Source organism: Pseudonaja textilis, chromosome 4 (genome assembly GCF_049901715.1).
Source record: "Pseudonaja textilis isolate UNSWEBS1 chromosome 4, rPseTex1.2, whole genome shotgun sequence".
In the NCBI taxonomy this organism is placed as follows: domain Eukaryota; kingdom Metazoa; phylum Chordata; class Lepidosauria; order Squamata; family Elapidae; genus Pseudonaja; species Pseudonaja textilis.
In genome coordinates, this window is record NC_141993.1 from 43,645,152 (window position 1) to 43,658,810 (window position 13,659).

Genomic DNA, 13,659 nt, shown 5'->3' on the forward strand with positions numbered 1-13,659 from the left:
GTATTCTTAAATATTCTGGGGGAGAAAAACATTGTATACTTCTATTCTTGGGGAAAAAAATAAAAGCTTCAAACATGCACATTAATTTACACTCCTTAAATATTCAGTGTGCCCTTATATCAACTGTATTCCAACTAACTGTATGTATGTATGTATGCATGCATGCATGCACTCAATGATTTACCTTCAGTACCAGGCAGATTGAACACAGTTTTATTATTTGGAGAGGAAGAATGCAATACCCCTGCTGCTGCTGAATGCAACATACAACGAATGTCAGTGCTAAAGAAAGAAACAAAAGTTGAAATATAGATGTAGAATAAAAATACATGGGTTAGATCTTAATGAGTTAGTTACTACATATGTTATACTGAAGAAATACAATAATAATACCACACCAGTAACAGAAATTATGAAATTATCCTAAACATTAAACTTAATTTTAAGTTAGTACTTTGGCTATTTTTGGAATCTTTTAAAAATTTCAACCAATAAATAACCAGGGAAAAGAGCTGGAAAATACAAAATAAATGCTTAGAGTTATATTAAAATACACCGGTAGATAAAACTAAAGCATAAACTGAATTCAGATACAAGAAAATTGTATCTGAATTCAATGAACATTCCTTCTGCTTTTGTTAAGAACAGTGTACGTAGACTGTTCACAAAAATATCTGTAGTAGAACATCTGCAGTATGTCCTGCTCCCGAAATCACCAGATGTAAGACCTTTTATGAGGTTGGGCCATAGGAAGAGGTATGGTTTGCTACTCACTTATCTTCCACTATGGAGTGTTGCAGCATGCCTGTGTTCACTCTTGGATTCTTTCCATCAAAAGTGATTCTTTGAAGGAGGCAGCGTTGTGCCCCTTTTCTCAAGAGGCCATGTTTGGACTCAACAGTGTTAAATAACTTTCACTCAGTCTTCAACCTTTCCTTTTTTAGGGAAGGCTACTGAGGGGGTTGGTACACAACTACAGTGGGCCCTGGATGAGGCAGATTATCTAGAATTTTTTTCAATCTGGTTCCAGGCCAGGGCAAAGAACTGAAACAGCATTGATTGTGCTTGTTGATGACTTTTGGATGGCTTGGGATGGAGGAGGTGTTAGGAATATAACCGAACAGCTATATAAACCAGAATACACATTTTAAAACTGTATCTTTAAGAAAATGAAAAAATGGTAATTGGGTGTGGTTTTTCAAACTGCCATAAGATGGAGCCAGAAACCTGGGTTGTTTTAGTCTTAGTCTCAGAAGAGAGTGTGAGTGATATTCTGTTTTCTTCTGTTGGAGAATATTGCCATTTTTCCTAATTGACTGATATTCCTGGACTGGATGTAAGTCTGATACTGAACTGTTTTTGACACTGGACTTTGTTATTGGATTATCCCTGGATTGAAAACTGACTGATTTAACCTGTGAATGACTTTGGACTGTGTTTTGAACTTTGCTTAAACCTTTATTGAATGTAAAAAACCTATATTTACTGTACAGTGTATTTGTGTGCTGTGTGTGTATTATTCAAATACTACTCTCAAATACGTCTCCCTGTATGCGTTCATTCTCCTAATGGGGAATTAGGAGAACAGAAGGTATAACCATTCTGGGTTCAAGCTTTTCACCTCTCCTGTTTAACAGCTACACAAAATGATTAGGAGAGATCATCTGTCAATGTGGAGCCCAGTTTAGGCAAATAGAAATCTCACTTTCAAAGCTACATCTTAATGTTACATTTGTCATGTATTGTCAGTCACAATGATATATTTTTTTCTTTTTCCTTTGAAAAAAATATATTTCTTATATTGTTTTCTGAGCATGGGTAAGTATGTATGTATAAAGATATATAGTCATACATTACATATAATATAAGAGACTAAAGATGACTGAAATAATGAGAAGCACTGACATATATATTTCAACTACTCACTTCTCTGAGAAAGCCAAGCAATTCTGAATATGAAGATTTCCTTTAATGTGCTGATCCCAGTCCTCAATTAAAAAAGAAGAAAGATAGAATGAAATACCAGAAAAGATACATCTTGTGTGCTATATCCATAGTAGTTGTCATTTTTAATGAAAAATTTCTGTAGCATTTATCAAGTTATGATAAAAGAAAAGATGTTATAGAAAAATAGGGTAGCCAAAATGAAGACCTTAAATCATTCATTCAGTCAAGTAGGTTCAAAAGTCATTTAATCCCATTAACCTGTACAATTCAGTGATGCTGCTATGGATAAGAAAACATTTCTAATTTATGTTAATCCCATCCTTATTGGTTTGTCCTTATTTTCTGTAAGGAAAGGGTTCAGAGCTTCCCAAACAGGGAGGTACCTCTATACGGGGCTGAAGCTAATCTCCACTTAGTTTTGGCATCCACCTGCCATTGGCAAAGCCATAGTAAATGGCGTGAGGTGATGTTGGAAGCAAGAGCCCTGGAGGAAAACCGGGCAGCATGTAGGCAGGAGTCAGCCGAAAACTCGGCAGCTCCACCAGCTTGTTGTTCTGGTGTATTCGGGTCTCCTCTGGAAGGGGTCTCACCTGCAATTGCTTTAGCCAAAGCAAGGAAGTCCTGGAAAAAAAGGAGGTGGCAGTGGCTGCCTTTACTGCCCAGGCATTAGCTAGGTAGGTTCGGTGGAAATTTAATTCCGCCTTCTATCCTCTGCCTTCAGAGCTTCTGCAATGTCTCCAGAAATCACTGAGAAGGATAGATGGCTAGAGGATCATCTATTAAGGGCAGCTCTGGGGCTTCCAATAAGCTGGAAGCCATATTGAAAAATCTTTTGTCATTCCCTCCTGAGTTAGGAAAGGTGCCAGGCTGGCTCCACTGTCTTTGAACCACATCCAAAAAAAGTTTGGGGCAGGGGATGTCCTCCTGCATTATAGGGTCGGAAAACACAATATTATTTGGCCCTTGTGGCTCCAATGGTACCACAGATGCATTGGGTGTGGTTCCTATTTGGGCCGTAGCTCTGGCCTTGTGAAGGAGTGATTTAAATAATGCTGGACAGTGAAAGGGGGAGGGTCAGGACAGAGGTCTTGATCATCATCTGAGAACCCCTGTTCCTTCTGGTAGTCATCCTCCATTACTGACGCCCTACTACTGGAATGGGCTGGAGATACGGACCCTTGCCCCCACCCCATTTCCACTGGGAGCTGAAAGTGGTGGGACAGCTGTTGAGGAGGTTCAGATGTTACAGAGGCCGAGCATCCTCTGAGCTGTAGGGTAGAGGCCACCCCATGAGAAATTCCCTGTGAGATGAAGGATTTAAATTCCTCAGACAGGCCAGATCCCTGCCTGTCTACTGGGTGGAGCCATGCCGCAGTGGGGGTAAAGGTAGCCTCTGGGGCAAATTCCCTTTCCCTAACCTGAGGTTCAGCCAAGTCTATTGCCATGTAGGCAAAGGGAAATTGCTCAACCTCCTCCTGAATGTCTGTAAGGGAAAAAGGCAACTGTTCACTCTTGCTCTCTAGTGACCAGTTCATAGGAACTGCAATGTTGGACTGCATAGTTTGCTGAGGACGGGAGATGGCAGTTGCTGTCTGAGGAAGGAAAGAGATACTTTCCTGCTCTGCTTTCTTCTCAGTTCTGGAGATCTGCTTCTCCAGAACCTTCTGTCTTCTGCAGGCATCCTTCTCTTCTGCCTTAAAAGACTTCCTAGAGTAGATGGCTTTTGCTTTAATCTTTTCAGCTGCATCCTGGCTAGCTGACGTAGCTCTTCTGGAGCTGGTTTTCCTAGGCTGAGCCAAAATTGAAGCTCCCTGGTCTACCATGCTGTCTGCTGACAGGAACTGTTCAACCATTTTGACAGCTTTCTTCAGCAGAGCACTGCAGCCATGCTCTGCTTAACAATGGCTGCTGGGGAGAAACCGAGCTGTGGTGGCAAGACCTGCTTATTGGGGCAGCCAGCACACACACTCATGCCTGTGCCATCTAAATCTGCAGTCTAAAAGCATTGATAAGCTCAGATGAAGTCTTGCTATCTTTGCTAGAGCAGCCATTGCCTTTAAACTGAAGCCACTAAGCTGCGATGTTAAATTAAGCCCCTTGACAGCTGAAAATCAGCTATAAAGCGGCAGCAGTTGTTGGCGGGAAGAGCCTCGCTGTCAGTTGCAAGGGTCTGGCTGCTAAATGAGTGAAGGGCTTCTGTATTGGCAAAGCTGAATGAGCTGAAGCCACGGTAGCACTCTGACAGCGCTACAATTTCACCCTGTCAGCCCCTTTCAGTAAACTGCTGGATTAAACGAAAACGGCTTCTGCGTCAGCAAAGCCTAGTGAGATGAAGCCGTGGTAGCACTCTGACAGCGCTACGATTTCACCCTGTCAGCCCCTTTCAGTAAACTGCTGGATTAAATGAAAATGGCTTCTGCGTCAGCAAAGCCAAGCGAGCTGAAGCCGCAGTAGCACTCTGACAGCGCTACGATGTCGAACCTGATAGTACTTTTCATCGAATGAAGAATCCAAGCGTTTCTGCCTAAATGTTGAGAGCCAATCTTTTGCCACATCCCTATCAGGCCATACTGAGTCATAAACTGGGAAAGTGACAGTTGACAGAGTGGCGTGATAAAAGATTAAGGACTCGTTCTGGGCAGAAAGGCATGTGTCAACCAATGTGTGGATTCTCCAATTGACGTGCTGGAGAAATGTCACTGGACACATGTGAACAAAATTTTTCTAGACTCCTTTATGGAATGGGATTCTTGATTTGGGGAGGAATATAAATTTGAGTGTTTGTTTGCAGAGAGTTCTGAACATTACCAATGTAAAATTGTCTTTATCATTTGCAATGTTATGGATTGAATATTAAAGTTACTTATCAATGATGTAGAACAAATTTTATCTAGTGATAATTATTCTACCCAAATTTAAATTATCTAGGCAATTCTAATGATATTTTATCATTTTATTTACAAATGTTAGTAAGACATCATACATATGCATGTAGAATAGAATCAGAAACTATTAACTATAATAGTAATTACAATAGTACCATGGCAAGATAAAGAGCAGCAAACCTTGTGATTTTGAATATAAATTTATTTTATCATTTTTAAAATTAAAGATACATATATCCTGTCAGAAAAAAATATGATGCAGTGATTTTATTGATAAAGCAACCCAGATATGATACTGTAGTTCTTAAGCAATGAAACACTATCTGGAAAGAGACAATTTACTAAGAAGGACCAAAACTGAAACAAACTTACCTTAAGGTCAAATACCTTCTTACTGCATAAGGTACAAATGTGAGGGAAGGAAAGAGGTGCAATACTATGAAAGTCATTTAATTCATGGGACTGAAGAGGCCTCACTGGCAATCCAGAAGTAACAGGTTCTTGTTTCTGTCTTGTTTGTGAGTTACTATAATTTTGTTTACCATTTTTAGTTCTGCTGAAAAAACACAGAGCACCAGTGCTAAATTTTGTATCTGGTGTTGGTTCCTCAGGGTTATAGAGATCACTCCTTACTTCGTATGGGACATTTGTTGATGGCCACACATTGGCATTGGGCATAATGTCAGTTTTATTTTGGCTAGAGAAAGTAGAAGGATTTTCCCATTGATTGCTTGTATCTCTTTCATGTACTATAGAACCCATCTTTCCTTTTTGATTCTGATGAGAATTTTGAGAGTCAGCAGCAAACGTCAAAGACTGTGTACAGGTTGTGTGCTGGCCTTTAGAAACAGCTTCATAAAATTCTTTCTGATATCCCAGTTGGCCTTCAGACATTTCATTTCCAGATGACACTGGGACTGGATGAGAACCACTGGTTACAAAGCTCTGTTGACAGCATTGACTAGCATCAGAGGGGAAAAGCTGTTTATTGTAATCATAAAATCCACCTGCGGTAGAGGAGGCACTAGTTTTATTTAGATTCATAGATACAGCTTGTTGTCCAGCTGTTTGAGAAATTACACCCCCAAAAGGGTTTAGGACTACAGTACTGATGTTTTGATTTGGAAGGTTACTTACTGACCCCAGGGTTCCACCATGGGCTGCCAAAGGTGGGTTCTGTGTTGGAAAATTTATCCCACCAGGTGGAAATCTAGTATTGGTGGCCCCAAGACCTCCAGCATGTCCTGGAAGGGTATTAAACATAGAAGGGTGTCTTAATTGGTTGAAAAGTGGCTGAGACATGGCCACTTTAGAAAGAACCTGGTTCAGGACAGTTGCAGCTGCTGTGTTGTTGTTGACTGCTGTCTGAGCCAATTTTAGTCTATGTAGCGTAAGCTGTGCCTGAAGCTGAGCCAACTGAAGACTTGCAGAAGAAGGAAGCAGTGGATTTGCGGTGTTGACAGTAAATATATTCTTGTCCAGAAGTTTGGCAGCACTGTAAAGTAATAGGCAATAATTTTAATTCATTTTTAATCAATGTCAACTGTTGGCAATTTTTACCAAATTATGACTAAGAGGTACGATATTATTCCTGGCATCCTTATTAAATCCTTGGAAGTGAAGAAAGTAATTGATGATATGTAATTGTCATTCTTATAAAGTATTTGACACCAGTCATTTCATTTATGAAGACGAATGACAGATCAAAAAGAAGCTTGCAAGCCAAAGTACTATGAGAGGTGTAGCTAAAGAATAATAAATCTACTGGATTTAGTCAAATATGTTCTACTGAATATTCTTTGTGAATCATAAAAATGAAAAAATTATTTTCTAGTACAGAAAATGGAGTGACATTCAATCATGGTTGTCATTATCATTTTTTTTTTATAAAACTATAAATCCATATAAGGCATGCATTGCAGTTAAGGGACTTTGTTAATGACTAAACTGAAGCTCAAATTGCATTGTTAAATATTCGATTTTTCAGTATTTGAAGAGCTGTCTCACAAATAATTTTCATTGCATACAATGTTTCTATGTAAGTTCATCAGGGTTGTGGCACTATAAACATTTCTTTTTATATTGGTACTTTTGAGTTCTAATCTACAGAACAATTCTAATGCTTTGGAGGTTATTTCAATTGTGTTAGACTAGGCAGAAGCTGGGACAGTCCTCTGTCAAGGACCTTGGAGTACTCATCCCTAATGATCTAAGTGCTAGAGCCCACTGTAACTACATAGCCAAAAAGGCATTAAGAGTTGTTAACCTAATCCTACGTAGCTTTTTCTCTGGTAATATCATACTACTAACTAGAGCATACAAACATTTGCTAGACCTATACTTAAATACAGCTCATCAGTCTGGAACCCATATCATATATCTGATATTAACACAGTTGAGAAAGTCCAGAAATATTTCACAAGAAGAGTTCTCCGCTCCTCTACTCATTTCAGACTTGAAACTCTAGACCTAGAAAACCTAGAACTACACCGCCTTCGGTCCAATCTAAATATATTATATAAAATCATGCACTGCAATGTCCTACCTGTAGATGAATACTTCAGCTTCAACCAAAACAATACAAGACCACACAATAGACACAAACTCAAGGTTAACCTCACCAAATTTGATTATAGGAAATAGGACTTCAGCAACAGAGTGGTCAATGTCTGGAATACTCTGTGATTTCTTCCCCAAACCCCCAAAACTTTAACCTTAGACTGTCTACTATTGACCTCACCTCTTTCCTAAGAGGTCTGTAGGGGGGTGTTCATAAGTGCACCAATCATGCCTACCGTCCCTGTCCTATTGTTTCTTTTTATTTTTGTTATACATATCCATCTCATGTATTCATAACTATGTTTATACTTATACCTGTTATCTTGTAAGTGACTGACAAATCAAATAAATAAAATAAAATAAACAGTAGGCACAATCAATTTCAAAAGTCCAAATATATCTTCACAAAAAGTTTGAAAGCACAATTATATTGCCAATGGTGACCAGCAAAAGGGTGATATGGAGTCATTCTTTTTCTATTTAATAATATAAGTTTGACATCATCTGACATTTGGAAGCAAAAAAAGTAATAGACAGGTAATTATCAACATATGAATTATTTGGGACATAAAGTGAAAGATTTACTTTTTCTCACTCCACTAGGATGGAGGGGAGGGGAATAAAAAAATATTTAGTTAAAATTAGTTAAGTTCTCTTCCCAACATAGACCTTCAGCCCTGGCTCATGCAAAGGGCTAAGACACTTACTTGCTACTTTAGAGATGTAGGATAAAGAGTAAAAATCTTTATAAAGTTCTCATTCTGTTTATATATTCAATTCATTTTACCTAGTTGTACAGCTCCGGGGGAGGGGTCTCAAAACCTACCTTTTATTTTTTATAAATTTAATAAAATTAATCAACTATGAATAATAGATCATATGGGGAAATGCATGTTTGTTCTCATTGCTTTTATACTTTTATTTCCTTTCTATCTTTTTACATTAAATAAATATAAATAAAGTACAATTTGCCCACAAAGCAGAAATAGTATTATTCTTGTAAGTAAATAAGCACACTCATGCCTCATTATGTGCAGTACTATGAAAGATGTATTGTGTATCTGCCAGTAGCTCCAGTATCCCTTGGTAGCTTCCCTTGTACCACACAAAATTAAACCAATGATGTGGAAGCGCTTTCTAATCCCTAAGCGCATTGTTTTAAAATATAAAGTTCCATTAGAGGTGTAATATGAAGGATTCAGTTGGTAGACAAAGCACAAAGAAAGTATGCTTGCCAATTTAGCAGAAAGTCTTGGATTGTTTGATGCTCTATAGTACTTATTCAGTTAGAAAAGGAGAGGAAGATGTTTTTCTTTTACATTTAATTACAGTACCTAGAGAAAAGGGTTTTAGGTTTTTTGTTGTTGTTTGTTGTTTGTCTTTTTGCTCTCTATCTGGCATGTATTTTTCTTTTTTATCCTTTTATTTTTTTAGTTTCTATTAGTTCTTATCCTTACATTGTAGTGTTCAATAAAATTACCACAAAAATAATCTGCTAATTCAATGCCAAAATCAACAGCAAATTATGTGCTTAAAAAAAACTCCACTATCTTCCTAGAAACAAATCATCTTTGAATTACATTTCTAGAATGATTTCCAAATTGCAGAATAGTAAATCTGTTTGCAACCTAGTTCGTTATAAAGAGAGAAACAAGAAAAAAAAAAACCATCCATTTAACAGAGTACAAATTTGTGATCAGAAACTCTTAATAAGGTATTAGTGCCTTATACTCTGGATACTTATCAAATACTTTAAAAAATGAAAAGCTACAGTCTTTGTACATTGTATAATGTAACGAGGTGCATTTATAGTGTTTCTAATTATCTCAAAAAAAAAAGGAAATTCCTACATACAATGTAGCATAGAAATTAAGCTTTTCATTAAATGCAATTCCCTATCTTTATTAGAAGGTCGGTCACATTCTGAAAACAATAACAACCTTATATGGAAAGGCAGACCATATAATAATTGCACAATCAGGATTAGGAGATGATGGTAGTTAATACTGCACAAACATCTAGTATACAAATAGTGGGGTGGGGAGAGAGAGAGAGAACCAACATTTTAAAAATGTGTGTGTGTGTGTGTGTGTATGTATATATGTATGTATGTATATATGTATATATATATTTGTTTTCTGAGGTTCTCGTGGGTATTTGTATGTGGATCTTTGGTTATTCGGGTTTTCTCCCGCGTAAGATTGGAAGTATCTAGGCAACGTTTTGATGAAGTCTCATTCATCATCTTCAGGCTTGTGCCTTCGGCACTGTGCTTCATCAAAACGTTGCCTAGATACTTCCAATCTTACGCGGGAGAAAACCTGAATAACCAAAGATAGATAGATAGTATATATGTATATATGTATGTATATATATATATATATATATATCTTTGTTGTTCGGTTTTCCGCGTATTCAAAGTATCTAGGCAACGTTTGATGAAGTCTCATTCATCATCTTCAGGCTTCTGTCTCCGGCTCTGTGCTTTTCAGAGTAATGTGAGATTGCAGCTGCTTCCTCCTTTAACTGCCAGTGGGTGGGACTTGATTGGGTGGGGCTTGGCTGTGTTCTGATTGGGTGGGTGTGTTCTCATTGGTAGGGGGTTTGTTGTGTTCTGATTGGTTGGGGGTTAGCCGTGTTCTGATATATGTTATTTATAGGAATGATTTTTAAAAGCATGAATATTTCTTGGTTAATTTCACTGTTCTAAAAAATAGGACCATTATCCAAACATATACAAATATATTATTAGTGTAACTTGCTAATAACATTAATATTAATCAGTATGCTTTGTTCATATATAACAGAAATGCAAATGCATAAAATCAATATTCTCTGAGGATTTTCAACAATTATATAATCAGTCAAACAATCTGAGTAATACAAAATAACTTTGAATATAATTGATGAGATTTTCAAGCAGTTCATTTCCTAAATGTAAATTATGAACTAAAATAATAAACTCATGTCTCCCAGGTTCTAGCCTGATGCCGTAACCAGTACACCACACTCTTGTATTATAAATAATATAGGAATCTATTGTAAGTGGAAAATAAGCTTTCCAACAGATAGGAAGCAGCAGGTGAAGCTAGGCAAAATCACATCAGATACCTGTACAATTAGCACAGGTGCCCCCCAGGGCTGTGTGTTCTCTCCATTACTCTTTTGTCTCTATACCAACGACTGCATCTCAAAGGATACCTCTGTTAAAGGATTGAAGGTTGCAGATGATACAACAATGATTGGTCTCATTCGAGAAGATGGCAAATCTGCATACAAACAGGAAATTTTACAATTAGCCCTGTGATGCGGCTGGAACACTCTTGAACTGAACACACTCAAAACTATAGAGATAATATAGTAGATTTTAGGAGAAGCCCTCCTATTCTACCACCTGTTACAATAGTGGTCAACACAGTTAACAATAGTAGAAACCCTCAAGTTTCTAGGTTTTATAATATCTCAAGACTTAAAATGGATACTTACTTACATCCATTCTGTCATCAAAAAAGCACAACAAAAATGTTCTTTCTGTGCCAACTCAGAAAGCTTAGGCTGCCAAGAAGCTGCTGATACAGTTCTACAAAGGAATTATTGAGTCTGTCATTTGCACCTCGATAACTATCTGGTTTGGCACAGCAACCAAACAAGGCAGACGCACAGTTCCACAGATAGTTAGGACTGCAGAAAAAATAACTGCAGCCAGCCTGCCTTCCATTGAGGACCTGTATACTGCACAAGCCTTAGACCCCTCACATTCTGGATATAAACTGTTTCAACTTCTTCCTTCAAGATGACGCTATACAGCATTGCATGCCAAAACAATTAAACACAAAGACAGGGTTTCCCCCCTCCTCCCCATGCTATCACTCTGCTAAACAACTAATTCCCACAATACTGTCTTATGCCCTGAGATGTCAAACTGCCAATAAGACTGTATTACTATAATCCTTCATCTGTCCTATTACATATTTCCTTAGCTTCTTATGACTATAACTTTGTTGTTTGTGTCTTATGATTTATGTTGATTGCTTATTTAGAATCCTATGATTATCACTAATATTGTATCTTATGATTATGATTATTGTATTTTATGATTATGATCATGATTTATCATGTGTTGCTTGTATGGACACTGAGAGCTTATGCACTAGAGACAAATTCCTTGTGTGTCCAATCACACATGGCCAATAAAGAATTCTATTCTCTTCTATTTCAGTTCTAGAACTTACAAGAGATTGTCGGGCTTCACTGATCGTGCCCGACATATTGCCAGCCACCTAATAGGGAGTAGGAGATAAGTCTCCAAATCTGTGCCTTCTACTCGACTAGCTGTTCCCCTCGCTGAAACAACACGGGACTGTTGGCTGTTCCAGTTACAGAGAGTAACGATGTGGATCCACTGCAAGTTCCTGCTGAACTATCTTTAAATGCAGGGCGTAAGGATTGTGTTATGTTCCAGCAACGAGGGTGGGAATTCATCTTATTGTGGTTTCCTTTTCTTTGGCTTATGAGTTAGCACTTCAGGGTTAGGTGTGTTCTGGGCGTTGGATATAGATGTGATTAGGATTGTGGGGCGGCAGCGCATGGGCTTAATTAGTTAGGCAGATGCTAGTTTGGGAAGGGGAAGGGGATGGAGCATAAAAGGCGCTGGGAGGCGTTCACTCTCAGTGCTGGCTTTGCTTGGGATTGCCGTTGTTTACCCACTGGAAGGAAACAATCTACAATAAATTACTTTTCACCAAACCTGTGAGTAAGTGTGTTTGTTGACTGAGTTTCCAGATTTCTGAAATAGGGCTTACAGAGATAAGATGACATAATCAAAAATTGTGTTTTGTAATATACAATAATTGCAATATCTTGTTGGTCACAAGAAAAACAACAGTGAAGATATACTTTATGTAATACTTATATTTTCCTATAAAATTCCATTCATATTATAACTGCTTTCTGCATGCTATTTACAATATTCCCCTGACTGAACAAATAAAAAACTTATGCTCAAACTCCAAGCTACATCTAGAAGACAGGTCACATGTTTCTGCATACCATTCTTACTATGTTAGATTCACTGAGTGTAAATAGCAAGTAATATCACTTGATATTCATAACATATGTTCAGTATTAACACCACAGCACAGAAATGATTTAAAGAATCCTAAAGAAAGAATTCCAATTTAAAAGACAACATATAATTTCAGTAAAAGAATAAACGAAATTATAGATTTTAAAAGCAAATGCTGGAGTATTAAATTTGTGCTCCGTAACTTGAAGGCAAATCACACATGCAATACAGAAGTGCTTAGTTGCCACCTTATTTCAGGCTTCTTCTCCCCCCCGCCCCCCCCCCCACAGCTTCCCAGGCTGAGCTATAACCTTGAGGTCAGTCTTCAATTCTAATATTAATCAAGTTTATCAATATTTAGCTTTTTCAAGATTAGCCAAGATTGCTATCTGCAATCTTGGAACTAACATTGTTGGAAGTTGGAAATGGAATTTCTTGACTTCTATAACTAGAGCTATATTCTTTATGACCAATGCTAGGATGGCTATAAAAATGGCAGAACTTGGGTTTTCTCATTGTTTTTCAAACAGACCGTAAGTAGTTCTCTTCCCAAAAAACTTTGATACTAAATATGAATGAAACAGGAAAAAAAATGGAAGTTAAATGACTTAGATATTTTCTATAGTGTTAATAAACATTAGTAAATGTTTCATATTAGAAATTATGCCTGCAAAGTTGCCCTATTTAGACTTTACTATAATACAATCACAAAAGGTGAATGACTTAAATAGCTTCTTCTTTCTTGGAACACAATCTCAGCATCTTTTTTTAATTTTAAAGATTTATATTAAATGTCTGATTTATTATAAATTAATTAATATTTTGGCACAGTCAGTTCCTATAATTCTGATACTTAGAAAGTGATTAAGAACATTTTTTCAATAAGCCTTTAACTTTAGATGAAGACTTTAACAATTATTTTCCTTTTACTTGTTTTTAACTTTTACTTCTGACTTGCATACTTAATTGAAGACTGAAGTAGACAAAGTTTTGATAATCCAAATGACTAATCATAATGGACCCAAAAGTATGAATTTAGTGGATGTCCACCACTAGAGGGAGATGCCTGACTGAGACAATACTCAATGGATTGCATAATTGCTCTTCAAGAAAGAACATGCCTGTTAGTTATTGAAATAATTCCAATGTCTATACTTTATCTTTGTGTGTGTGCGCTTATGTAAAAGTCCCCTCAATCTCATT

General features: G+C 37.3%; 1 protein-coding gene across 5 annotated transcripts in view; it reads right to left on the minus strand.

Moving 5' to 3' along the window:
* Nucleotides 1-13,659, minus strand: part of RBM20 (RNA binding motif protein 20) — a 92,277-nt gene that overhangs the window by 27,396 nt on the left and 51,222 nt on the right. For all 5 annotated transcript variants that reach the window (XM_026704754.2, XM_087932753.1, XM_087932751.1 and 2 more), the window contains exons 2-4: nt 5,205-6,327; nt 1,927-1,988; nt 185-282 (exon numbers count right to left, since the gene is read on the minus strand). In XM_026704754.2, coding sequence (XP_026560539.1) covers nt 185-282; nt 1,927-1,988; nt 5,205-6,327 — 1,283 coding nt within the window. The remainder of the gene's footprint in view (nt 1-184; nt 283-1,926; nt 1,989-5,204; nt 6,328-13,659) is intronic.